Source organism: Hakea prostrata, chromosome 8, assembly GCF_041222555.1.
Source record: "Hakea prostrata isolate BN-2017 chromosome 8, UWA_Hpros_2, whole genome shotgun sequence".
Taxonomy (NCBI): domain Eukaryota; kingdom Viridiplantae; phylum Streptophyta; class Magnoliopsida; order Proteales; family Proteaceae; genus Hakea; species Hakea prostrata.
Genome location: NC_142607.1, coordinates 51846843 through 51873156, shown reverse-complemented (window position 1 = coordinate 51873156; position 26314 = coordinate 51846843). Strand labels below are relative to the sequence as shown.

Below are 26314 nucleotides of genomic sequence, written 5' to 3'. Positions count from 1 at the left end.
TTTCCAGCCCATATGGGCAACTATGATCAGATATCTAACACTATAAGCACCATTCCTCTTAAGCATTTCTTCCGGGTTCTGCCGTTGAATGTTTCATCAACGGTGGAGTCAGGAATCCAATCGGGTGATCTTCCCTTTTTCCATGTATGAAATACTAATATTTGACTATCAATGCAAGGTTGGTAGAGTGGTAAGATTCATATTTCTCAGATCAAGGGTTCGACCATTACTAACGACAAAGCCCCCCCCTGAGGATGTAATCGAGGTGAACGCAAGATGGCCCAAATGAACCCCAGTTACCAAAAATGTAGGATGTTGTGTCAATGCAAGGTTGGTAGAGTGGTAAGATCCATACTTCTTAGTGGAGAGGTCATGGGTTCGACCCGTACCCTTTGAGAATGTAATAATCGAGGCACAAAAAGCTGGCCCGAATAAACCTCATATACCAAAAAAAAAATGTAGGATATTGTCCTCGAACCAAATTTCGTTCGGCTTCACTCCATGGTTTACTATGGTTTTGATTCCTCGAATACCCAACACCTCTGCCTTCAATAATGATGCATTGTGTGGTCATCTTGTGGTTAAGACCCTGGTTCAATTTCCCCCTTCCCTATTTTGAACCTGCTTCTTGTGTAACACAAAATAACTCAAAGTTATTTTACAAAAAACCTTCTCACATAGAAAATTAGACCCGTCTATTTCCTTCAAAACAATACAATAACCTATTTAGAGTGGTAAAATCCATACTTTTCAGTGGAAAAGTCATGGGTTCGACCCTTGCAGACGATAAAGCTCCTTTTGAGGATGTAGAGTTCGCTCAAACTGACCTAGATGAACCTCAGACACCAAAAAAAAAAAATCATATTTTAGCCAAGAGCTTTTTGATTATTTTTTAGCATTCTAGAACAAAAGAACGCCAAAAACAATTCCTAGGTGCATTAAAAAGAATCACCAAAAACAATTCCTAGGCACGTAATGCACCTAAGTATTTGGACCGGTTTATGGGAGTAAGTTTCGGACGGTTCACCCTATCGTGGTCGTTGACAACTTCACATCTTATGTTTCCCGTTACCTCGAAGTTGAAGTTGTTGTTGTTGTGGTCGTAGATGAAGATTTAAAAAAGAAAAAAGGAAAGAAAAAAAAAAAAATACAAATGAAGAGGGCTGACTGGACACCTAATCTTTCATTTTTCTGTTAGAGCTTCTTTGCTTTGGCTGGATCGAAGCAGAAGCAGAAGGAGAAAGAACAATAGTAGAGATTCGCCAACAAACCATCAGAGCACTGAGGGTGGAGGCGTGTTGATTCGATAAATCTCTCATAATTCTCTTCACGGTAAGCAATTTCTCTCTTACCGGAAAATAAAGCCTCTGGTACTCTATAATCTCTGTTCTTAGTTTTGAATTTTCTCCTTCTTGATTGAAGCTTTATGTGTCATTTCAGTTTAGCTTCTCATTTTTTCTTTCTTCTTCAAATTCGTGCTTCAGTTATTCGATTTCCCGCTGTTTATAAACATTTCGATTCTCTGTACGAAGCGGTAACTAACCTTTGATCGAACATTATCTTTGCAACACTACTTTCGTCTTCGATCTGATTGAAAATAACAGATCTAGTTTAGTTAATATGATTTAATTGAGTTGCCATTTGCGGCTGAACCATGTAAGCTTCGGTTTGTTGCATTGCTTCAATGAAACTAGATACGGATTTCTGAATTATGTGGAGATTGATATATTTAGAACAGGAATTGTGTACATTTACATTTACTCTTTTAACTATTTGTGTGTTTTTTTCCTCGTGTTCAAAATTTCCTCCTGATTTTTCAAATTTGGTGTTATGGTCTTCTGTCATTGTTTGAGGCCACAGGTGAGTTTTAAGCAGGGTGGACTGTATATTGAGATCTGATTTGATTGGAATCGAAATAGAGGTATCTCTCCATTTTGCATTCTTTTATCTTGATTATTAGAATTTAAACTTTGTGGACTTTAGTTGCTTTGGGTGAATGATTTGTATGATTTTAAAATACCAGGCTTTCCAGATAGTAGAGTTACAAAGGAAGAAAAAAAGAAGAAAAAAAATTGTTGCTGAAGCTTTCGCCTCATGGCGAGGATTAAACCTCAAGCGTTGCTACAACAGAGCAAAAAGAAGAAGGGCCCTACTCGCATCAGCGCCACCACTATTGTTACTTGCAACTTAATTATTGTATTGATCTTGTTGTGCTCAGTTGCTACCTATAGGCATTGGTCTCGAAGGTTTGAGTTTTTCATTTTTTTTTCTTTTTCCCTTTTTCTTTTCCCCTCTCTTTTATATATCAACCTGCTATTTGGTGACTTGGTAAATATAGAACTTATAGCTGGAAGTACTTGATCATACTTTGGGTTAGTATCTATGCAATTTGTACCTAAACTGGCCGACTTGTTTGTAGGTCCAAGATCCAACAAGAAGAGCATGAGCTGTCAAATCTGGACTTGCCAAATCTTCAGGTATATAGCTTTGGATTGTGTTTCTTCTGCATCATTTCATCCACACTTTTGCTATGTAAAAACTGAGATGGATCTTGGTTTCCGATGTGGATATTGGGTGTTCAATATGGCTCCTCTGATGAAAATTTTAAGAGGTTATATATAAAAACAGCAGTATTTATAGACCCAGAAAATCTCGGAAAATGATGCATAGTATTTATGGCAGTAAATTTGTGTCTATTACCTTGTGTTTGCCTTTAGAAAATCAGATTACTGGCTAATTGTAACTCTAGCAGAGGTTACTATAAACTTTTTTTTTTTTTTTTTTTTTTTTTCTTTTCTTCTTCTTCTTTTAAAAGATAAGATATTAAAAGAGTCCAGAAATAGTCTTTCTGTGACACCAGAGATAAGGCTGTGTGCGTAATGGCCTTCCCTAGACCCTGCAGTGACCAGAGCCTCATGCACTGCTCTCACTCTTCTTATCAAGTTATTAGAGATTTGGTTTTTAATAAAGGGCCTACCCGGTGTACCAGGCTCCTGTTACTTTGGGGGCTAGGGAGCATAATGTACACACTTTTGGTTTTTTAATTACTAGTAGTTGATTTGATTACCCATTTCTGTGTTGTAGGATGAACATCCAAAGAAAATTGATCCTCCTGGTTTTGCTGTAAGTATTTCTATTTGCTTTGCTGTAACTAATTTTTTCATGATGCAGTGAGGATATTTCTGGAGCTAGTTACTAGTTGTTGCTATTTCTTTTTTCCCTACTAGATTTCTCTACTCTAATAAAGTGGAAGTAACCAATTACTCCAAATCACTGATATCTTTTCCCAACCGTTGGGCAAAAGAAATAAGTTTACGTTTTTAAGGAAGGAGTGAGGCAAGAGGAGATTAACCCAAAAGAAATGCATAGGCAAGTACTTAGTGAAAAGACGTGAGATGTCCACCCATGTTTTCTGAGACATTTACCTCATTTTTTTTTTTTTTTTTTTTTTTTTTTTGGGGGGGGGGGGGGATGGGTTTTGTAAGTTTCTAATAAATAAATAACAAGAAAAGGATACTGACAGTTGCAAGTGTCTTTCCACTGTGGTATGGGGTTGAAGGCCAGGGACTTTTCCAGTACACAGAGCTCCCTCATATACAGAAACTGAAGAAATGAACAACCTGGGAACAAGTTTTATCCCTTGTTTAGTGAAGCATCTTACATAATATTGATGTGATATTCGTCTTTTATATTGATTTATTACTATTCTTAAGGAGTCAGAAGTTAACCACAACCAATATTTATGTTGATGTCCCTATAAACATTGATCCAAGTCAAGTTGAACTTTCTTTTGTTAGATAGGTTCAGAGTCAAAAGGTTAAACCATCTCTGCATAGTCAAATCTTATACTCTCAATGCTTCAACAAAATCTTAGTACAAATACCTACGCTAACACACTATCCTTAATATGTCCAAATGAGTATCAATTCGGTCTTCTGTGCATTTCTCTACCTAATCTTGGGTTGCTAAACCTGTTTAATAGATAACGAAAGAATAGTTGGAATAGGGCTTCATAAATTGATCGATTAATATACTTACCCCAAGGTAATATCTATATGTAGAATTACAAGTGATAACCCAAATCAATCTCAAATTTCCTGGCTGTTTAATTAAAGAGTTTTGACCCTTTTAGTAATTCATTTACAAAATAGAGGAAAAGAAAATTTTTGAACTTCATCTCTATACTTCATCCTACACGTCACTTCTATGATGTTTTGTTCATCTTTCCTTTTCTTTGCCTTCTAGACCTCCAAGATCATTACCTTATTTTGCTTTGATTTTTGTGTTAGATTATAAAAACCTCGAAAGGTTTGATTACGGTGGAGCTTTACAAGGACGGTTCTCCTGAGATTGTGAATAAATTCATCTACCTGTGGTAAGTTTTGGTTTAATACTGTACTCTAAGTTGAAGCCTGCAATTTATTGCAAGATTAACATAAAATTGAAATGCTACGAAATAACTCAGTTTATCCATCCAAAAAGGGGAAAGAAACCTAGTATATAAGTGTTCTTATCAATTAGAATGGAGTTTCTTTTGTCAAAGGGTATTGTTGATCTTAGCTGTATGCTACATTTCTAAAGGAAGGAAAGGATTAATTTTCCACAAAATTCCAGCCTGCAGCTAGTTAGATCCACCTAGACTTGGTTACCTTCAAGAATTGGTTTAGTACTTCTATCTATACCTTACCTGGAATGGCCAATGGAATCAGTTGTGGGGATGAACCTATGAGTCGAATACAAATTTGTCCTCTAAAACCTTTAACATATTCAAGAAGGACATTAAGCACAGTAGATTTAAGCTTCCCTTCTTGTGGTTCTTGGCCTTCCAACTCATTGGAACCCTATTCTGTAATTGTCACTTATGCCTTTATCAAATGTGATTTAATCCAGAATTCTTCCTTCCATATTCTATCACATTTTAACTACTACATTTATAAGCAACATTTCCCAGTATAGGTGTGTGCAGTCCATTTGCCACTGACATTGTTTCAAATGTCAGTATTAAAGGGAAGAAAAAAAGAGGGGGGGGGGGGACTCTTTAGATCATTCCATCTTCAGTTTGTATATCACCAACTTCCTTGCTAGCACCATTGTAAATCTACATTGGGTGGGACTCTCCTCCCACTCAGTAAGGTCAAGATAACTTTAGAAAAGGGGGGAAATTTAAAAAAAGGGGGAAGACATGCAGCGATTAAACCTCAATTCCTCCTCTGGCATCTTCTTCAAAAACAGGAAATGAACCATGATTCAGTGGAAGAAAAAAACCAGAAAGTCAACCTAGAGTGGGGTGAATAGGTTGAGACTAGTGAATTGTGCTTGTCATTGAAAAATAAAGCAAAGAGACAAGACGCAAGGATTTTATTGTGACCCGATTTAATTGAATCTACGTCCACTCCCTTCTAGTGCTCTAGAAGGATTTCACTAGTATGTCCACTTTCAATATAGTGGGTGGGTTACAACCCCCATATTGAGGGTGAGTCTTTAGGATCCTTAGGTTGAATTCAGCAGTAAATTAGGGTTGTAATTAACACCTCGCAATTAGGTCTTCTAGGGCAATTCAGAGGTAGACAGCAGCTGATTAAGGCTAATACACCCTGTGGTTAGAGGATTATGAATTCTAAACTTGTGGCTAGGGTTTCTAGAGGTCTAGGGGAGTTTGGGGTTGATAGGGAATGGTTATAGTGTTTGACCAGTAGGTTTAAGGTTACGGTTTTGGTAAAATTAAACTTGAATTTTTCATTACCAAATTTTGCTGTTTTAATGTTCAGGTTCAATTCCCGAATTCTAGGGTTCAGCTGTTCTCAAATGTAGGGTTTCTAAAGGAAGGCTAGGCTTAGGGTTGGGATCCAAGGTAGAGTTTGTCTTTTTTTTTTTTGTGGGGGGTAGGGGGTGGGGGAGTGGAAGATGATCCTAGAGTGGAATGGGGTTGAGATAAGGGGTTTGAAAAGTATGAGTGAAACTAAGGTTAGTGTTTCTAGGGTCTGAGAGAAAGAAAAAGGAAAAAAAAGAAAGGAAATTAGGTTTTACTAGCATTTAGGGGGAAGAGATAGGGCTGAGATTGGGGATAGAAGGTAGGGAAGGGGAAGGAAAATTTGATTAGAAGGGGGTAGGTATTGAGTAAATGGTTAGGGAGATTAGGGTTAAGGTTTGGAATTCCTAGATTTGGGAATTATAATTGGGCTACATCTGGGATCAGCTTCAAGCCCATTATTTGCACTTATAATGGATGAATTATCCAAAGACATTCAAGACGAGGTTGCTTAGTGTGTGCTTTTTGCTGATGATATGGTATTGATATATGAGACTCAAGTATTAATACCAAGTTAGAATCATGGACAACAGTTTTGGAATCAAAAGGTTTTAAACTAAGTAGAATGAAGACAAAATATCTAGTTTGTAACTTCAGTCATGATTGGGCGAACGAGGAGGTGGTGAAACTTGACGATAAGGAAATTCCTCAAAGCAATTGTTTTAAGTACCTTGGTTTAATTATAAATAAAAAAAAGGTTACATAGAGGATGATGTTTCCCAAAGAATTATAATAGGGTGGATGAAGTGGAGAGGCGCATTTGGGGTCTTATGTGATTGACGTATTCCTTTAAAGCTCAAAGGAATATTCTATAGGAGTCGTTCAACTAGCTATGATATATGGTGCAGAGTGTTGGGCTGTTAAAAAGAAATATAAATAAACTCAATGTAGCAAAAGTGAGGATGCTAAGATGAATGAGTGACAAACTAGGAAGGATAAGATAAGGAATGATCATATTAGAGTTGGTTCGGGAGTAGTTCCGACAAGTGATAAGCTATGAGAAATTTGTTTGAGGTGACATGACCACATTCAGTGGAGGCCTGTAAATGCCTTTGTACAAATAAGTGATGTAATCCAGATTGAAGGAATTAGAAGAGCTAGGGGTAGACATAAGATAACCTTAAAAGAAGTGGTGAAAATTGATATGCATAGCTTAGGCCTTGTATCTAGCATCGCCTAAAAAAGAGTATACTAGAAGGCAAGAATCCATGTAGCCAACCCCATTTAGTAGGGACAAGGCTTGATGATGACGATGAGAAATCTTGGAATTCTAATGCTGCTGCAAGGAGGAAAGAAGAACAAGAAGAAGAAATAACGAAGAGTTGGGCCAGGGAATGGAAGGGAAATGAGGGGAATAGGGTACAGAGAGCTGAGGAAAGGTTGCCGCAGGGGAAGGGAGGGGGAGAAGATGACTTGCAATGAGGAAAGGGGGGGCTGGAGTTGTAGAATAGGGGATGGTGAAAGCTGCAAGTGGAAGAAGGAAGAAAGGGGAGGGTAGGCTGGGGGTATAGTTTGTACTTACTTGCTGTAGATGAAGATGGAGGATTTCAAGGTTTGAAATCTGCAGAATTTGATAAGCAAACAGACAGCCACAGGTCCTCCCTCCTAGGGAACACCCACGAATCCACTCCTCGATACCCTTCAATCACCAATTTTATTAATCATCGACTCTGATTTGCTTACAAGTGAATGGCTTTATTTATAGCCTTGACAATGAAGGATTTCCTAACATGACTCAGCAAACTAGGAGTTCTATTTGGTATAGAACTCATACTTGCACTATGACTCAACTAGGAAACTAGTAAACAAAAGAATTCTGTTATAAGGACTCCTAAATAAGAAATAATTGCAGAATTGAAAGAAACGCCTAACTTTAAGAAAGAATCCAATTTGAAATAGGATTCCAGTTTGACTCTCCTACTTGGACCGGGATTCTAAATAAGGACGCAAATAACAAAGTAAAAGTAGATTTGGACTCCTAAAGTTATGCTGCATCTAGCTAGACCAATTGGGACTCAAAAGGGGATGGTCAAATGAACAAATTGCCCCCCCCCCGGGGCAAGTGTGCTTCGGCCTTCCTGTAACGCCGCAAAGTTTTGGGCTGCGATCCTTTCCTTCCTTTCAGCTCTTGGGGCTTCTCTTGGTGGGGTTCCTTTTAGTTACATCAGGGACACAATACTTAAGAGTACCTATACAAAATCCTTGATTTCAGGCAAGAGTACCCAATTACAAGTAATGAAATAAATGAAGAGAAAATTGCGAACACTTACAAGACCTTAAAGATGGTACTTCCCTTGAACTGAAAATGAGTGCAATGAATGTTCAGCCTCAACTCTCCAAGCTCTACCTTGAGATCAACACTTCTACCTTTGTCAAGAAAAGGGAATGAATCTCTAAAGAGATACTCTCCAAGCTCTACCTTGAGGTCAACACTTCTATCTTCTTCAAGATGAGGGAATGAATCTCTAATGAGATTTGGAAATCAGGGAGGCTAAAAGGCTAAAGATAAGGCTACGGCAACCTCAAGCTTTCTCCAATCTCTACCTTGAGATCAACACTACAACCTTCTACAAGAAAGGGAACGAACCTCAAAAGAGATGTTGGATCAAAGGAAGGTTAGGTGGCTATAGCAATGGCACAATAATGAGGGATTTTTTCCCTTGGATTTCGTGTTTTAAAATGTCATAATGACCTCCATTTATAGCCAAAAGACTGGGTCAAAATGGGTCCTAGTGAATACAAACCGGTCAAGTTAAGGTCGATTGGCTCAATCTAACTGTTGGAATCTAGCCATTAGAAGGTCAACTTTCTCCACCATCGATTGACCATCGACTGCGACAATCAACCGTGGGACTTGGTGATTTGTTGGTCGACCAAAGGATCTCCATGGTTCATACAGTGAGCTCTCCAGAATGGTGGTGGTCAATTGGCTTATCCAGCCCACAGTCAACTGGCACGTAGATGGTGGGCTTTCCAAGAATAGTTTTGGAATTCCATCTATGTGATGAGTTTCTTTAAATCTTTAATTTGAAAAATGCATGCAATTACATGTGCCACTTTCTTAATCTATATGAATGGTCTTCAAGAAGGGGTCTTTTCGTCATTCTTGAGCCTGTGAACTTGTACTTGCACATGGGGATGTCCATTTGTTGGTCTTTCACAATTGAGTCCTTAGAATTCAGCTTTTCATAGTGCCTGGACTGCTTCCATGCAATGCACAATAGGCTTTGTTAGGAAAATGACCTAACTACCCTTGGGGAGATTGTTAGGGAAATGAACCAACTACGGTTGAAATGTTGTGATGATTGCAGACACCTATAATTGAGAACTAATGGTCTACTTGTGTATTTAAGGTAGACATGTCAATATAAAAAGCCAAATACCCAAGCGGAGAGCTTATGATCATCTGGAAGTTACTAGGCCTTTCAGGATTACATGAGATCTGCACCTGGGATCTGGTTGAAGGTGCCAAAACTGATCTAAGTGGAACTTCCTCTGCTCATGTGATGTCATCTTGGTCAACAGGAATTGCAAACCTGAAGTAAGCCACCATCCTGCTAATCAGCATTAGTATCTGCAAACAGCTCAACACACAATTACGACTCTGAGAAAAATTGAAATATCCTAGATTAGATAATTTCCCTTATGAGTTGTACTTGAAGCCAGAGCAAAAAGAGGAGACTCTTGCTGTTAGAGAAGAGCTCCTAAGGTTGGTAGCAGATTGAAGGAAAACCTCAATACTGAATGAGATGAAAGACCTGGGACCATTGAAGGAATGTGACAGCATGAGCATGTGGATGTGTATCTTTAGTATAGTCTTTTCTGTTAGTGTCATTCATCTTTAACCTTGCCAGTTTATCTATGCTTTTGTCCTCTCACATACTTGTATCGAACATGACAAACAAAATGGTGCAGTCGAAGGGGATACTTCAAGGGTATGCCTTTCCATCGTGTAATAAAGAACTATGTGATTCAAGGGGGAGACTCTCAAAGACTAGGAGCCGCAGAAGATTGGACATCAAAAGTAAAACCTAGCAATCAGCTTACAATAAGGTTTTCTAGCTCACGCCTATCCTTCAGTATTTTCGTGATGGTAGTATTATCTTCTCTTCTGACAATTATGCTTTGTACTTTTAATGTTCAGCCCCAAGCATGAGGCATTTATGATTGGAACTTCAAAGACTATACAGGATACCAAAGGGTTTGGACTTTTTATTACTACTGCACCAATTCCAGATCTAAATGATAAGCTTGATGTGTTTGGACGGGTGATCAAAGGAGAGGATGTTGTTCAGGTACAAAAGAATCTTTCTTTGATATAAGTTGACATGGTTCTTGCTATATGCCTGTCATTTCTAGAAAGTGGCGCATGTCCCTCTTCTATATATCTGTTCTGCCCACGTGGTTTGATCTTCAAGATGAATATCTTTGCATCTCTTTTATCTTTCAGGCTATCAATATGTTTTCAGTGAGAAAAAATAGTCTTAAACAAGGTTTTAAAACAGCCATATGCTTTTGGTGTTGCATACTTGTCCATGTTATGTTCTGCTGGTTCAAATCTTGTGATATTTCACATGGAAATTTGTCTGTCACTGATTTAACTCTCTTTGAAAATTCATCTGGAATGCAAATAGTATTGAAAATGTTAAACTCTATTCCTTAGATAGAGGTCTGTTCATTTATGTTCATCAATTGCTTTTTCTTCTGTAATCCTCTGCACCAGTGAGTTAGTTAAGTTTTCTGAAACCACACTAATGGTAAATGGAATTCCTTCCCCCCATAACAACTCAGGAAATTGAAGAGGTGGATACGGATGAACACTACCGACCGAAGTCTCCTATAGAGATCACTGATGTTACTCTGAAGCAGAAGGTCTGAAGTCTATGCCATGTGTAAAAAGTTTTCTCTATCATTGTGGTGCCTACCTGGGGAATCATTTTCCCCCAAGCTTGTCATGGTGCCCTTTATATCTTCTTCATATTTCTTCCCGTTTATGTTTTCCTTTTCTGTAGGTTGACAATTGACAATTCTCACAGTTTATATTTTTTTTGTTTGTCTTTGGGGAAAAGAGAGGGGGGGGAAGAAAATGTTTTGAGGTTAATTACCAGAATTACCATGTAGATTTTAGTAGGTTGAGTTTTTTAGGCTTTTTACTTTTGTGGGGATAAATGTAGTAGGTTGTCAAATTGTTAATTCGCATATTTGTCTTTGGAAGGGAATGGAGCATACAGTTACTCTATTCATGAGGTGATGAGTTTGGTGTACATTACATTAAACAGATACCATGATGGCTGGTTAGGTGGTTTGCGCACAAACATGGAACCAAAATTATCCACTCTGGGGACAAAATTAAGATTGGACCGTTAAAACTTCGACTGGTTCAAGTACATTTTTTTGAGTATCAGTGAATCTGCTTCAATTCTTTGTGAAACCAACGCATTTTGCCAGGTTTTGTGACAGTGAAACTGTGACTTTGATGCCCTCCGCCGTGAATGGCTGAAGATTTTGTCTATTAGTTGTTTGAATTGGAAATTCAACTGAAACATAATATCCTCACAGGGCCAAGTTTGAATCGATTTGATGACATTATTTGAAAAGCCACCATCAACATATGCTTAATTGGCAGGAGAGTTTGAACTCTGATAAGCAACAATGATATTCACCGGAGTCAATTGACAGCATCTGTGGGGGTAAGAGAGCGCTTTCAGAACACCTTTTTTTATTTTTGGGTAAAACATGAATTTATTTAAATTTAAACCCTCATTTAACCTTACAACCTAGATCATCAAATGATAAAGGCCAGAAAAGCTGCTGCTTTTTTGCTCCCTGTGACGCTGAAGTATCTGCTGCATTATTTCCTTAGCAGTGAATGTGATTGAACTGGATGGAATCAAAAGAGATTGTGAGAACCTGCTATCCTTGATTGTTCTGATTTTCTGGCAAGCTTTCCTATTCTTCTTGTTCAAGCGATCCAAAACATCTCACTTGTCCCTGTCCCCCTCAATGATCAAGTTAGAGAGCCCCAAATCTTGAGCCCATACTAGAGCTTTCTTGAGTGCCAATGCTTCACACATAGTTGCAGATTGGTCACCACAGCCTTTGAAAAACAGAGCAGCATCCTACCTTTATGATCTCCAATAATTCTGCCAAATCCTGCTTGTTGCTTCTTTTGTACATTGAATAAACAAGACCCATCAATGTTAATTTTCAGCCGACCTTCTTTCGGAGCTTTCCAACATATCATCGGTTTATACTTCTCTTCTTTTCCTCGCCGGTTGAGACTTCTCATGTCTTTAGTAAGGAGTATTAGCCCAGTGAAGAATCTCCCATATCTTCTTACCTTTTCTTCTATGGATTATAATTTAGCCTGATGATCCACAGTACATGCAGGCGTAAGACAAGTGAATAATTTGTCTCTGTTCTTTCCTCCTAGAATGAGTCTCTCACCTGCAGATCTAGAGCAACATTGTCATTCCACATGTTTGATCTTATGCTTGACCAAATCTGTTTGTTGTGATAGCACTTTAGGAATATATGTTGGCCATTATTGTATAGGAGATAATACCCTTTCTCTGCGGACATAATACCCTTTGATCTGTATAGGAGATCAATTTTCTTTGCATGGTGGCTATGTGGTAACAGAATACCTTTCTTTTCTAACCATGCCAATAACTGCACAGTGGAGAGAGCTTAAATCCTCCTTCCCATATTGCCATGAACAACCACACTCGTGCCTCCTTCATGCAAATCTTCCTTCCAAGCCACACTAATGCCACCGGATTTGTAGCTTCAGCAGGGGCAGTCTGTGAAGTGGCGCTTGCCATCCCACGGGTGCTACAGGAATGGGGGAGACATTGCCCAAGAGTCTAAGTCACCTCCTAGTGCTCATCTAACATACTTTTTGTGTAGGACCCACATTTGAAATAATTCAGGGGTGGGAGTGAATTCCAATTTGTTCTTACATGGTCTCTACATAAATTACATGATGAAAAAGCATCAAGGGAGCACCCAAGGGACCACAACGCCCCAACTTACATGTTTCTCTTTAATAGAGCTTCTCCCACTGCAAGGCCTCCTGCTAACGCTCTCCAAATAATGGACTTAACTTGTGCGAGAGAATGTAGAGACTATACTACTTCCATGTTGCTTGGGGCACGAGGAAAATTGGGATACCCTTGAGAAAGAGGGGCGATGACCTTCACTGCACCTTTGGATCTCCATCAAAAGCCTACAAGCAGATTTTACAGAAAACTTTCTAGACCTGTCTGGCCCCCAAATATTCTTAGCCTCCATTGGTAGCACAAGAGCTTGATCTTCAGCATCGCAATGGCATTGTCAAGGGTGAACAACAAATTTATCAAATCTTCCTTCCACCTTCTAGAATTTATCCTAGTCACTTTGTAGCCCCCAGGGAAGACCAACTCTCCAAATCAGACCTCTTTCAATTACCTCTCGCCCTAGGAGAACACCCCTTATGTGTTAAAATGATTCATGTGCCCTTCAACTTAAATCCTATTTTAAAAGACTGAATCACCCACCACCAAAACATGAAGTATGGATTGAGGAGGCTAAGATCCTGCCAATCTCATCCAACATTGTTTAGCACAGATTTCTCATTCTCTCCCTCCTTTCTCTTTTTGCTTTCCCTTTCCATTTTATTACTAGTTTGCTCGGTTAGAACTCAAACGATGGAATATGTTATTTTTTCATGTCCATACAGGGAGAAGCATTTAAAGCCAGAAATTTCCACCAAAAATGCACTTAAAAGCCTGAAGCACGACTACTGTTGAAGAAAATGAACAAAAGGGGTTCTTACAATCTCGATCCTTCCAACAAAAAGAAAAATCTGGATCTTTGAGGTTTATCGAAATGCAATCTGGTTCCTCAAATTTTCTTTGAGCATCACATTGCATTTTGCTTCAAGTCCTTGTGAAACCAACGCATTTTGCCAGGTTTTGTGAAAATTCCCCAGTGGCACTGTGACTTTGATGCCCTCTGCCTGGAGATTTCATTACCTTTTTTTTTTTTTTTGGGTAACAAGATTTCATAATCCTGTTATTATTTCTTTGAATAACACAAGGCCAAGTTTGCACTAATTTGACGATCTTATTTGAAAAGCCACCATCAACAAAAGCTTAATTGGCTGGAGAATTGGAACCTAGATGAACAACAATGATATTCACAGGTGTCTATTGAAAGCAGCTGTGGAGTGGAGAATGCTCTCAGAACACCTTTCCTGCTGTTAATTCACCCTCAGCAGATTCATAGCTTCTGTAATGGTATGAGTGTTGGTATAAGCCAAAGCAGCTTTCATTATAGTGCAATAAACTGGAAGGCATATGTTCAGCATTTCAATGCTGAAAATTTGATCCGATATCAGATAGTAGATAGTAACGACTTGGGTGAACTGGATCACACTGAATCTGCAACTCAAATAGCCAAGGTAGGTGGACATCTCAGTAGATGAATTCTGTGTGTTCACCTCAAAAGTGGAAACTCTCATGGGAATGCTCTGTGAGGAAACTGGATCACAATTGATTAGGAATTAACCGTGCACAGCATGCACCAGCGTCTCATGGGTTCTCATTCTCAATTCTGACATGAAGAAAGACAAAACTTGATTCCAAATTAGTTCTAATAATTTTGTATCGATCTGGTTGCCATCATAAATCATACAATGTGTAGGTGTCATGTACCAAGTTTAGACTGATTTCAATGGCTTCAACCTATTTCGACCAGAATCGGTAGTTATTACCAATTTCAGGTTGTGAATGGAACATTGCAATCTGGTTTCCAATACTGGCAAATCTGAAGCACTTTCTTCCCTCTGGCGAATCAAAATGCATTCCGTAAAAGCTTCAAATGTTTACGCGTCTTAGCCTGCTCAAAGAACTTTCGGATCTCCTCAGTGCTACCAACACCAATCTCATTCTCAATTTGCTGCACAAGCTGATGTGCTCTTTCTTGGTACAGCTCCCAGTCATGCTTCTCTGCGTCCATAATGGCTTTCTTAAGAGATTCGAGTGCCAAATCAACACATTTGTTTTTCATATAGAAATCTACAAACATCATGAAGGTTGCAGACTTGCGACCCGGTCCTCTATTTATAGCACCTTCAAGAAGTAGTTTAGCTTCCTCAATCATTTCCCGCTTAAGGTAAGCAAGTATGACAACATTGACCAACCTTGTATCATATGTCAAGCAATTTGACTCCCATTCCTTGAAACACCTTGTGAGTCCATCCAGATCATTCAGTCTCGCAAGGGTTTGAAGCATTGTGAGATAGCTTAGGTTGGTAGTCCTTGGAAATGCAGATTTTAAAGTTTGCCACACACGACTAACCTCACTTGCTTTTCCAATACTAGCATACATGCTAAGGAGGAAATGATAAGCCAGCCGATCCTTACTTTCTTTTCTTTTCTCAATCTCCTTAAGAGCCAACTCAGCCTTCTCGTAGAGGCCAGATGCAATGTACGTGGAAGCCAAAAAGGTATACAAAGACCAATAAGGTTCAATAGTTCCCCCTGCATTCATCTCCTCCACAACTCTCTCCATGCCTCTAGCATCTCCAAAAGAAGCATAACTGCTCATCAAGAAAGCATAACTATGACGATCAGGCGGTATTTCTCTCTCTTTCATCTCTTTTGCCAGAAGGAAAACTTTCTCAGGCTCACCCAACTTCATGTATAGAGTCATAAGACTATTATACACAAAAGTTGTTCTATCAAAGCTCATTTCCTTCATCTTCTTGACAAGTTCGATTGCCTTATCACTCAGTTTCTCTCTACAATAACAGTTCAAAAGTACAGCATAAGTGTGCTTGTTCTTTGCAGGGTCAGGGAGCGCCATAAAATGTTTCTCTGCAGACATAATACCCTTTGATCTGTATATGAGATCAATTTTCTTCACATGGTGGCTATGCGGTAATAGAATACCTTTCTTTTCTAACCATGCCAATAACTGCACAGTGGAGAGATGGAATAGCATGAACTTGTAACTGTTCCAAATTAAACAAAGAGTTTCAAGGAGCAAAAAATGGGAGATGTCAATGGGAGAAAATCCACATTATTTGTGCTATTTTGACAGGGAATACAGGGGGTCGTTTTAGCTATGTTGTTACCTCAAAAATATACAATACACCATCAAATGTTATGTTTCACTTCATATCTGACTATTCTTCATTTGCTATTCAACAGTGAAATCGCTTATTTAAGGTTTTCTCTTTTATTATAATTTCATTTTTGTTTCCATGATAGAGTGTTGGGACTGGAAACTGAACCTACAGCCCAAAAAGAAGGGATTATGCATTCAATAGCTTGTTCAAGATACAAAACTATCAACTTAAATCAAGAAACCAACACTGAGCAAGTCATTGTATCCAAAATTGAGAATCGGTTGCAAAAATTCTTGATGGAAACTAAATTATCCAGAGTGAAATTGGTCATTTTGATACAAAACAAACATTGCATTTCAAGAACCAGAAAGGAGGTCCCAGCAGGGAGATAAAAGAGAGAGTAGTTACCTGGAGGGCGTGATCGAATTGCTTGTGCTTGCGAAGCTGATTGATGAAGCGGGTGATGTCGAGAGTACACAGTGTCTGGCGTTCAACGTTAACCCATTGGTCCAGTGTGGGGATCACGCCTGCGCTGTTGAACCCTAAAGCTGTGATTCGGTGGTACAGAGAAGAAGCCTCTTTCGAACCCTTCAGAGCGACATCCCAGGATGATGGCTTCTTCTCTTCCGGCGACGTTATTTTACACAGGCTTCTCGTCGTCATCTTCACCCCCTTAACCCACATTAACGCGGACCTAGGGTTCCTTTGCATCTCTCTCTCTCTGAATCAATCTACCTGAAATCTGGTTTGTTCCTGCTTAATCTACACCCACTTGTTTTTGTCAAAAAAATTATGCGTTTTACTAATGCATTTCAATCCCCATCATAATCGTGGTATATAAGCACAGAAAGCTTAACGAATGCAGCCATCATTGAGTTGTTATAATCAAGGTTCGATATGTCGCTCCGTGTCGCCGTGTCGTAGCGATACAGGCGATATGGGCGATATGTCGCTCGATTTTTGTAACTCATTTCTTCAGCTTCAGCCTTCAGGTCTCGGTGTAGTTCTGAAGTTATCAAACACATCAAAGCTCCTGTTCATCTCCTAAGATCTCCCTCTTTTTCTCAAATCAAGATCGGTTATTCTTGCTTAAATAGAGGTGGTTTCAGGATATTTGCAGCTTCAGGATCAGTTCGCCAGAGATTAGGTTGTAGGCTTGTAGCTTTCCTTTCTCTCGGACATCTTCGAACGAAATTTTCGGTTCAGAACTTCAGATCTGATTATTGCAGGCTTTGCAGCTCGATCTATTTTGGATGATCAAATACAACAATAGATTCTGCCTTTCTTTTACAGTTCTTCTTGATTTCATCTCTGTACCTCCCCAAAAACCAAAAAAGCGGAGGAAGGAAGAAAGGAAGGTGGGGTTTCACAGCAGCGTTTCAGATCTGCAACTCTGCATGCTTGAGACTTGAGACTTGAGACTTGAGACTTGAGAGCAAGCAGTGGAAGAGAAACAAGCGATTTGTCTGCAAATCACAGATGCGGTTTCGACTTTCGATCCTCTCTCTCTCTCTCTCGCCTGCGCGCGACTGCAAATCAAAGCTCTGCTTCACAGATGGGGTCTCTCTCTCTCGACTGCAATTCTGCAAAACTCTTCACAAATGGAGTTTCGATCTCCATTGAATGGGGGTGGATGTGGCTCTGGCTTGGGTGCCAGAGGTGGGGGTGGGGGTGGAGGTGGAGGTGGTTCTCGCCTGGGTTCCGGAGGTGGGGTTGGAGTCGTCAAAAAGCCGACTATCGGCGACATACCGCCGACATACCGCGGACTTTTGGTAAAGTCGGTGTCGCTAGGGTTTCAATGTCACCCTCCAGCGACACAGCGAAAAATAGCCCTGTGTTTATCGCCGACACAAAGTACCATGGTTATAATTGGGTTTCCTACATGAATAGATTAAGCCAACAATTTCCCGTCAAGCTAAGTAACATATGGTGCAACTTGATCTTCTTTGACACCCCAAGCACACTCAATGGCCGATTTTTTTTTTATGATAAACATAAATATTTATTGAGAAAGCACACACAATTGCCGATTGTTCATGTCCCTTTTTTGGCAAACTTAGTTTCTTGTATAAACCGTATGGAGATCAGTATTTTCCAGAACCCAGCTCTACAATTATGGTTCACTTCCTAAGCATATATATCCTCAGTAGAACTTAAGAATGCTTGAATGTAGTAGATCTAACTAAATTATGTAATTGTCCTTCCCAGTAATATAGTTTTTATTTAATTCTCTTAAAAAAAAAAACTTATTTTTTATTTCATGAACCTTTTATATTTCTAATTTTTCACTATTACCGTTATTGTCCCTGCTGAGACCGTTAAAATTTCCTTCAAATGGGATAAAATGATCGTAACAAAGTAGGGTATGTTTGGTACCAAATTGACAATTGTCTCTTTTACTGCTAAAGTTGTTTGTTCGTTAGAGAAAATGACAAATATACATTTAATTGTCTTATGTCATATTTGAAATAGGAAGACAAAGTTATTCTATTTTACTAAGAGCAATATCGTAAGTTCATCAAGAGATTAAGAACAATTTAAAAATTATAACATTACGTAACTTTAACTTAACAAAATTTGTTAACAGAAATTTTGTTAACAAAATTTGTTACCATTGTGCAAATTTCAAATACATTTTGAGATGTCATTGCTAATTTAGCATAGTTTTGAAGTGACTATACTTTTTGCCAATTATCTTGAGATGTCTCTAAAATTTTCTATTTTCAAAACTATACACCACGATAGAGATGATGCCCATGATATGAAGATAATGATAAGAGTGGGAGGAAGAAAAAAAACTTTGGATCGATCCTTGGATCCTTCAAAATATTCTTGTTAAGGCCTTTAAGAGTCACTCCACTACAATCCCCATGTAGGTGTTGAATCATTAAGTTTTCAGATTGGAGTCTAGGATTGTTTTTTGGGTCAGATACCAAAAATTTCACTCCAGTTGGAAACTGAATCACACAGTGATGCCCCCTAAAACCCTAGAATCACCCCACAAATCAAGAGCAGGAAAGACAGTGTTGGATCAGTAATCCTGGAATTTACATTTGGAGTACAATGATGGGCAAACATGGGGGGGGGGGGGGGGGGGGGGGGGGGGGGGGGGGGGGGGGGGGGGGTTTTTTTGTGGGGGCCCCCCCCCCCCCCGCGCGCCGCCGCCCCCGCAAAACCGGCCCATGGAGATGGAAGAAGGTGAACAATTTCCATCTTACCCGAGAGATAAATTGTTCATTCCAGAAATTTAATCAATTTATACTCTGATGACCTGTTAAGTGACAGTATGAACTATGAACTAATTAATTTATCTGGACTGAAACAAATATTTAGAAAGCCTACACGGATGGAAACGGTATGATGCAAATGAATAAAGAAGTTCCACAGTAGGACATGGTCAAGACTTACAAAACACAAATGCTTCTGAATGTTGAAGAGAAAGAGTACAGTCCTGCAAATACTGGCAACAAATCCTTGTACATAACCCCACCAAATAAGCTTCCAGATTAGAATTTAAAAACCAATCTCAAATACATTTTTGATAAAACATTGTCTGTTTCTAGAATAATTAGGTTACCAAAACATTCTGTTATCTAGCATAATTAGGTTACCATGAGAACAAATTCATTAGATTCACAACCAAAACTGGCAGCTTAATTTTTCCTCCACAGCTCATCGGTTGCTTGTTGAGAACCTGACTTCTGTTGAGCAAGGACTCGTACCAAAGCAGTTTCAATCACAAGTCCTCAAAAACTCAACTGTTGATCATGGAATCTGCAAAACCATCAAAACCTCAAAAGAATCATTTGGGGTTTTACTTTAAGCAACTCTTAACTGGCATATAGCCTAAGAAGGGCAGACCCTCTCAAGCAACTTCTTTGTCTCAGAATCCATCTCAATCCCATCATCTTTAATCCTCTTAAGCATCTGCGGTTCCGTTTTACCAGCAGCAATATAAGTCCGAAGCAGGGAGTCAAAGACTTTTGTACTAAGACAGCCAAGTTGCTTCAGGCTGCTGTAGAACTTCTCCCCACCATCAACATCTTTCTTCTCTTCGAAGTACTTCAGAAATAAATTTATGATTTCTTGGTTCAACTTCCAAGCACTCTTTTCAGCTTTTACCTTAGCAGCAGCAATGTCCACATATTTTAGTGCTAAATCAGGCTGTTGGTTTTTCAAATAGAAAGTCATGAACATCTCTGATGTCCTAAAGTCTGGCTTGGCACCCCTTTTCGTGATCCTTTCGCTAACTAATTCGGCCTCTTTGATCATATCTTGTTTGAGGTAAGCATCTATCAGGACATTAGGCAACCGGACATCATAGGTTGAGCAACCAGATTCCCATTCCTCAAAGCACTTCTTAAGGGCATCCATCTCTCCCAGTCTAGAGAGAGCCCGAAGCATAACCAGATAACTAAAGTTGATGGTCTTTGGGAGGGCTGACTTTAAAGACTTCCAAACCCGGTTGACCCCCGATAAATTAGAAGTCTGTGCATATAAGCTAATGAGGACATGGAAAGCTTCACGATCTTGAAGGTCAGCCATTTTCTCAAGCTCTGCAAGAGCAGAATTGGCTTTGTCCACTTGTCCTGCCTTAATGTATATTGTTGCTAGGTTAGAATAAGTGGCCCAATCAATTTGGATCCCATCTGCCTTAATCTCTTCCATAACTCTTTCCACTCCTTCAATGTCTTTTAAAGAGGAGTAGCTGTTCATCAATACATTATACGCATAGCCATCCAGTGGAATATTCTTCTGCTTCATTTCTTGGGCTATTTGTTGAACCTTCTTATGTTCTCCCATACTCAAGCGTAAGCACATGAGATTTTTGTAGGCTAAAGTAGAAGCAAACTTCAGTTGCTCCATCTGCTTGAATAGGGTGATCACCTTATCAGTCATTTTCTCCTGGCAATAACAGTTTAGGAGTGCCCCATAGGTTTCCTTGGTCTTTGAAGTTTCCTTGAGACTGTTAAAATATTCTTCAGCAGCAGCTACTCCCTTGACTTTTGATAGAAGATCTATACGTATTGCATGGTCCCCATATGTCAATTTCCTTCCCCTTTTCTCCATCCATTCCAACAGCTGCAAGTAGGAAGAAGAAAAATATATCAAAGAAGTTCCAAAAAATGAAACTAAGATAGTCATCACTAGGAGTGCAATTCAACAATACTCCAGGGTACATTACTATTAGTTTGATCAGGGATTGCTGATTTATTCCAAACATACCCTAATACATCAGTCAGAGAGACATAATTTGGAAGAGTTAACACCCTGAATTTAACCAAGCGCTGTGCCTCTTCACAACATGCTCAATGTTAGCTCCATCTGATCTGAATGGTAACAATGTATGAACCCTTCATTTGGATGAATAAAGACGTCATTACTGAAGAACCCGAAAGGGAGAGACAAAGGTAGAAATTCTTTTATTTTGAAAGAATACAATAGAAATTCTTGAACTCCTCTTATCATATACTCTCTATTATTTTTCTTCTATTCAGTTATTATGAAAGAATCATATTCATTCACACTAACATTGGAGATGAAGATGTCAACATGGATGTGTGGCAATGCTAGAAAGAATAAGTAAGGAATAAACATATCAGAGCTAAGATAAGTTATGAACGAGTTGATTGAGGAAGCATGGCTATGTTCAGCGGAGGCTATGAGATCCTCCAGTTCAGAGAAGTGATTTAATTCAGATTAAAGGAGCTAAAGAGCTAGGGGCAGACCTTAAAAAGTTACATCTTGTGTTTTGTAATATGGTGTTTGTGCAGATTTAGACGGTCAGCAACTGGAAAAAATAAAGAGAAGAAAGAAGAGGAAACAGGGATTTGGCTTTACAAACGAGGCTGGATGTCTGGCTTATTGGGAGGCAGCCAGCCTCTTCTCTTAACACATAACACTCTAAAGAAAATTTTGAAAATTTTAAAGATATCATTAATAGAACTATTTAAATAACACAAACTACAGATAACTACTGTTGGTTACCCATTTCACCCTCCTACAATTGCTCTCCATTACATTTACTCACTTCATTATCCTTCCCCCTCGACCTCCATTATATCCCTATCTCTGTCTCAAATGAGCCACTTCTAATTCCATTTTTTTCCAGAGGCCGCTTTCTTTCTATCATTAAATTCTTCCCTTCCAGCCAAGTCCTCCAATGCCCTGTTAGACTTTGCCATGAAGGCAAGTTCATGAGGCACATTGGCGCTGGCTCTACTGAAACAAACTAGATCAAACATAACCACGAGTATTCTAACCAAAACAAACACCAGAGATATTCCTCATCAAGAAACGTGAATTGTAAATAATGTGATCATGAATCGATTGATGTACGCAAGATTTAGAATTTAGAATGTAATGTAGCTAGAATACAGGAAGATTACATGCCAAACACAGTAAATAAGAGCTGCAATAGAGCTATGTTCTTAAAGAGGAACATCAACCTGGAAGGCGTGCTCGAATTTCTTATACTTGCGGAGCTGATTGACATAGCCGACGATCTCGAACCTTCGAACAGGCTTGCCCTCGCTCACCCATTCGTTAAGAGTATCTGCAACTGTACCATCAGTCCCGCCCAGAGCCGACAATCGACGATAGAGATTAGTCTCTTTAACGTTGGCAGCAGGCGAAGACGTCTTCGTCACTGTTGCCGTCGATAACCTTCTCAACGACGACGTTGCTCTCCGAAAAACGATGCTGCAAGCTTTCTTCCCGATTTCCATCTCTGTGTCCTCGTGGTTCACTTCCGGCTTTCACCGTTTCTTACCTATTAAAAGGGTTTTGCTAGGGCTTTGGACTTTCAAATGTTCTCTTCATTTCTTTTCTCTCTCTTTTTTTTTTTCTGTTGAAAGTATATGGTACGAGTTTTTTTTTTTTTTTTTTGACTGGGCCCACAGGCCCTTTGGAGATGGGATAGGGGGAGTCCAGATTGTCTCTCCCAACGGCTGTGGACCACAAATTATAAGGGGTCACAGTGTTTGGGTGATGTGATTTTTTTTAATGTTTTTTTATTTTTTACTTGTGAGTCTTACATAATTTATGATTGAAACGCTGTCAAAAAAAACACAGAGTGCTCCCCTGAGAGACAATCCACACTCAAGGGGAGGAAAGTGGAGAGCTAACAAAAGATCAAACCACAGACCTCCTATGACTATAGGCCTCTTAACAAGATGTTGCCTCCCAATGCGTGCATAGAAACACACTCGGTGGTATGAATCCGTCAAATAGGATAATGGCCTAAAATGCAAAAGTGTCTAATGAGAATTTTTTGGTAAAATGAAACTTTTCTTTTTTATAGGGAAATTTAGTGGGAAAAGGGAGTGGAGATACATATATCATGTCGAAAGATTGAACCTTGACCTCATAAAAGACATTAGTCATTGTCAATTGAGCTGATCTTTGATAGTAAAAAGGTAAAATCATTATTATAAAAGTCAATTAGTCAAGAGATAAAGAATCTATCACCAAGAAATTGACCATCCATTTTTCTCCAGACAAAGGACATGTCCATCAGTTATATCCAACAAATTTAGGTTAAATTAAAATAAAAATATTTATATTTTTTAAATTTTACCACAACTTTTGAAGATAACTGATACACTTGTGTCAGTCATTCAGAAAAAAAAATGAATAGTTTATTTTTGAAACATGATAAAATTCCATCTAAAATTAAGGGGAAAATAAATACATTCAAATCAACTAAAGTCGCACATTTTAGTTGCGTATTTTGAAATTATACACTTATCCAACAGAAAAGGCATGCGAAATTTCGGTCACCAGGTCCAAACTCAAAGTCCGGTAAGAGAAGCTGCTCTTCTTCTTCTCTGATGAAGCTTCTAGCTCTTTCACTTTCCCCAAATTTCTGTTCCCTTCCTCAGATTTCTCTACAAAACAAAATTCACCTGAAAAATTCCAGCTTTTGCGTGTCATGCTCTTCAATTGGATCCGAATCGGTGAGAATTCTCCATTGTTGTGACTCTGCATTCTATCAGTCGGTTTTTCGATTAAATTTGGCTCACACTTCTCTCGTTACTTCCTAGGGTAAGGCCACGACCACTTCTGAATACAAACCAGGCGTTGTCGATGACTTGCTTCTTAATCTGTTCAGGAAAAAGATGGTAGAGGTGCTTCGATGGCATCTCGATGGCTGTTCAACTAATTCCATTGGATTTTTCTGTTTCCAGTATTGTTTAAGATGATTTTGAGTGTTTACTGATGCTTTTTCTTGCTTGCGAGGTCTATACAGGAAGTTGAGTGGGATTCCGAGAAGCCTGGATATGATGGACTCATGGAAGTGGTGAACCGTCTTATGGTGAAAGGAGAAACAAATTCTAAAACTCAGGAAGCAGCGGTATTAATAGTTGATAATTAATTATTTCTAACCCTAAATCAACAATCACTCCTCAGCTTTTGCAGAGTGATTCAAATATGACATCAATGGTTACCGAGGTTCAAAACATTGCTGGTTAAAATATCTATTATTGTGGTTTGGATTTCATTCGAAATCTAAGGGTTTTGACCCACTATTCATGTGAACGTTGGCAGGTACGAATATTGAGGTCACTATTTCCTCCATTGTTGTTACAACTTTTTAAAATGCTAATAGCACCTTTAGGGAGTGGAAAAATTGCTGCCATGATGGTTGGTGAGTTAATCTTTCCTAACTTGAATCTGAGAGCTGTTTTCTCTGTGTCTCCCTATGAGCTATTACTCAATGGGGTCTTTTTTTGTTCAAGTGTAGTGATCACCAAAATTTGTGTTTTGAAGCAAGGGTGACTGCACTCTCTTGCCAATGGCTCATGGGTACATGCAAGGTTAACGACATTGATCTTCCTAATGGATCATCTTGTAGAAGCGGGGTAGTAATTAGCAGTTTGCAGTATTTCATCTAACTAAATTGAAGTTTGTTTATTTTGTTTTTATGTGGCTGTTCTTAATTCAGTGACGCTTACGTTTGCTGCCAATGGGATTATGCATGTAGGTATTGGTAGAAAGATGCAAATATTTGGAAGAAAGCAAATGTGTGGCAATTTGCACAAATACATGTAAGCTGCCTACACAGGTTAGATCTTTTTTTTTTTAAGATGAATGATTTAGCATCTATACTAATTATTAAGAGATACCATAATATTTGATCCCTTGGACTTGTTTTCGTGTGTTTGTCCCTAAAGACTTTCTTCAAGGACTACATGGGTGTTCCTTTGCTGATGGAACCTAACTTCATTGACTATAGCTGTCAGGTAAAATGGTTTACTGGTCAGTTATGAAAGTGTTAGATTTAATCTGTTTGCTGTTGTCTGGTAATATTAATTTCAATTTGAAGCAGCTAGTATTGCCACCTTCATGTTCTGAAAAACTTTTAATCAAATCTTGTTCTGAACTATATATGCTAGCTGTGGACAGGACAATTTCACTTGTCTTGCTTATGCTGATGAGTATTTGAGATTAGAAATGACCTGTTTGATGAAGCTAATGGGTTATTTGTATAACCTCATTTTTCATCTGAATTTACTGCTCATGGAGTGGGTTTCAATTGTGTTTGCAGTTTCAATTTGGAGTTCTTCCCCCTGCAGAGGATAAGACCCTCAAGGAGCCTTGCTTGGAAATGTGCCCAAATGCTTTTCGGCATCAAGGAAGAGGAGTTCTCAGAGATGAACCACAATGCCCCAAGGTAAACTGAATCTGTCCTCTCCTGGGACATTGTATAGCTCTAATTGTGCACCAAGCACATCTCTCTTCTTGAGTTGATGATCTTATTCTCATTGCTTTGCCCTTTCCTTGTTTTGTTTGGTTGCCACTCTCCATCCTTTTTTGATGATTCCAAAACAATGTCATCACAATTTTACCTAGTTTGGGTAAAGAATATCTTTAGCAAGAAAGATAGAATCCTAGTGTAGAAAGCTTGTCCTGAAAATCAATTCATTTATCAAGCTTATACACTTCAACCCTGTTTGTTTCATTGTGAAATTTTCCTCTAAATGGTATCTTACACTTCAATCATTTTTTGCTTCTAATGTGAAATAAACAGCAGAAAATCATCATTTTTTATGGAACTGGATATGGACAGTTCCATCCATTTCATTGATCTATTTCATCTATTGCATGGCCATGACTGGAACAGGGGAATCGGATATTCATCATACCAAGATTTTTTGAATGAGAAGAGAGACCCCAAGAAATAGTGGATTTGTTCACTCATTAATAGCCAAAACCAGAAAAGGAGTTTGCCTGTCAAAAAATTCACCTCTGATTTCAACAACCCCTCTTAAAAAGTAAATAAACTTGTTCTCTAATGCCTTGGGTTGCCTAGCTAGCTGCCATGAAAACTATGGGGTAATGGCTACATGGCTAACTAATCAGATGCTGCATAATATGCCTTTGGTTTT

General features: G+C 38.9%; 4 protein-coding genes across 5 annotated transcripts; 2 read left to right on the top strand and 2 right to left on the bottom strand.

Annotated features, from left to right (window-relative positions):
• Positions 1–1116: 1116 nt before the first annotated feature.
• Positions 1117–12469, top strand: LOC149008508 (peptidyl-prolyl cis-trans isomerase CYP21-4-like). Its single transcript, XM_089164828.1, has 9 exons — positions 1117–1332; positions 1861–1921; positions 2024–2246; positions 2420–2477; positions 3085–3123; positions 4290–4375; positions 9725–9862; positions 9954–10104; positions 10601–12469. Exons 3-9 carry the CDS (start codon positions 2095–2097, stop codon positions 10685–10687), a joined length of 711 nt encoding a protein of 236 aa, XP_089020954.1. The 5' UTR covers positions 1117–1332; positions 1861–1921; positions 2024–2094; the 3' UTR covers positions 10688–12469.
• A 250-nt stretch (positions 12470–12719) lies between these two features.
• LOC149008507 (pentatricopeptide repeat-containing protein At4g01990, mitochondrial-like) lies at positions 12720–17754 on the bottom strand. The gene is made up of 2 exons (XM_089164826.1): positions 16332–17754; positions 12720–15769 (listed from the first exon to the last, which is right to left on the bottom strand). The coding sequence occupies exons 1-2, from the start codon at positions 16632–16634 to the stop codon at positions 14645–14647; spliced, it is 1428 nt and encodes a 475-aa protein (XP_089020952.1). The 5' UTR covers positions 16635–17754; the 3' UTR covers positions 12720–14644.
• A 1509-nt stretch (positions 17755–19263) lies between these two features.
• LOC149008506 (pentatricopeptide repeat-containing protein At1g02370, mitochondrial-like) lies at positions 19264–22724 on the bottom strand. The gene is made up of 2 exons (XM_089165845.1): positions 22373–22724; positions 19264–21005 (listed from the first exon to the last, which is right to left on the bottom strand). The coding sequence occupies exons 1-2, from the start codon at positions 22649–22651 to the stop codon at positions 19770–19772; spliced, it is 1515 nt and encodes a 504-aa protein (XP_089021971.1). The 5' UTR covers positions 22652–22724; the 3' UTR covers positions 19264–19769.
• A 962-nt stretch (positions 22725–23686) lies between these two features.
• Positions 23687–26230, top strand: LOC149008505 (beta-carotene isomerase D27). 2 transcript variants are annotated; one of them, XM_089165864.1, is made up of 8 exons: positions 23687–23881; positions 23969–24052; positions 24175–24279; positions 24474–24573; positions 24696–24787; positions 24910–24990; positions 25100–25168; positions 25474–26229. In XM_089165864.1, the coding sequence occupies exons 1-8, from the start codon at positions 23756–23758 to the stop codon at positions 25606–25608; spliced, it is 792 nt and encodes a 263-aa protein (XP_089021990.1). In that variant the 5' UTR covers positions 23687–23755; the 3' UTR covers positions 25609–26229. The 2 variants fall into 2 exon arrangements, with proteins under 2 accessions (XP_089021990.1, XP_089021991.1); XM_089165865.1 differs by lacking the exon at positions 23969–24052 and having other exon boundaries at positions 25474–26230.
• Positions 26231–26314: the final 84 nt, after the last annotated feature.

Coding starts and splice junctions, on each gene's coding strand:
- LOC149008508 (XM_089164828.1), top strand. CDS start 2,095: ATGGCGAGGATTAAACCTCAAGCGTTGCTACAACAGAGCAAAAAGAAG. Junction 4,376..9,724: donor AATAAATTCATCTACCTGTG/GTAAGTTTTGGT, acceptor AAAATGGTGCAG/TCGAAGGGGATACTTCAAGG. Junction 10,105..10,600: donor AAGGAGAGGATGTTGTTCAG/GTACAAAAGAAT, acceptor ATAACAACTCAG/GAAATTGAAGAGGTGGATAC.
- LOC149008507 (XM_089164826.1), bottom strand. CDS start 16,634: ATGCAAAGGAACCCTAGGTCCGCGTTAATGTGGGTTAAGGGGGTGAAG. Junction 15,770..16,331: donor AATTCGATCACGCCCTCCAG/GTAACTACTCTC, acceptor TCCACTGTGCAG/TTATTGGCATGGTTAGAAAA.
- LOC149008506 (XM_089165845.1), bottom strand. CDS start 22,651: ATGGAAATCGGGAAGAAAGCTTGCAGCATCGTTTTTCGGAGAGCAACG. Junction 21,006..22,372: donor AATTCGAGCACGCCTTCCAG/GTTGATGTTCCT, acceptor TCCTACTTGCAG/CTGTTGGAATGGATGGAGAA.
- LOC149008505 (XM_089165864.1), top strand. CDS start 23,756: ATGAAGCTTCTAGCTCTTTCACTTTCCCCAAATTTCTGTTCCCTTCCT. Junction 24,053..24,174: donor TCAGGAAAAAGATGGTAGAG/GTGCTTCGATGG, acceptor AGGTCTATACAG/GAAGTTGAGTGGGATTCCGA. Junction 25,169..25,473: donor TCATTGACTATAGCTGTCAG/GTAAAATGGTTT, acceptor TTGTGTTTGCAG/TTTCAATTTGGAGTTCTTCC.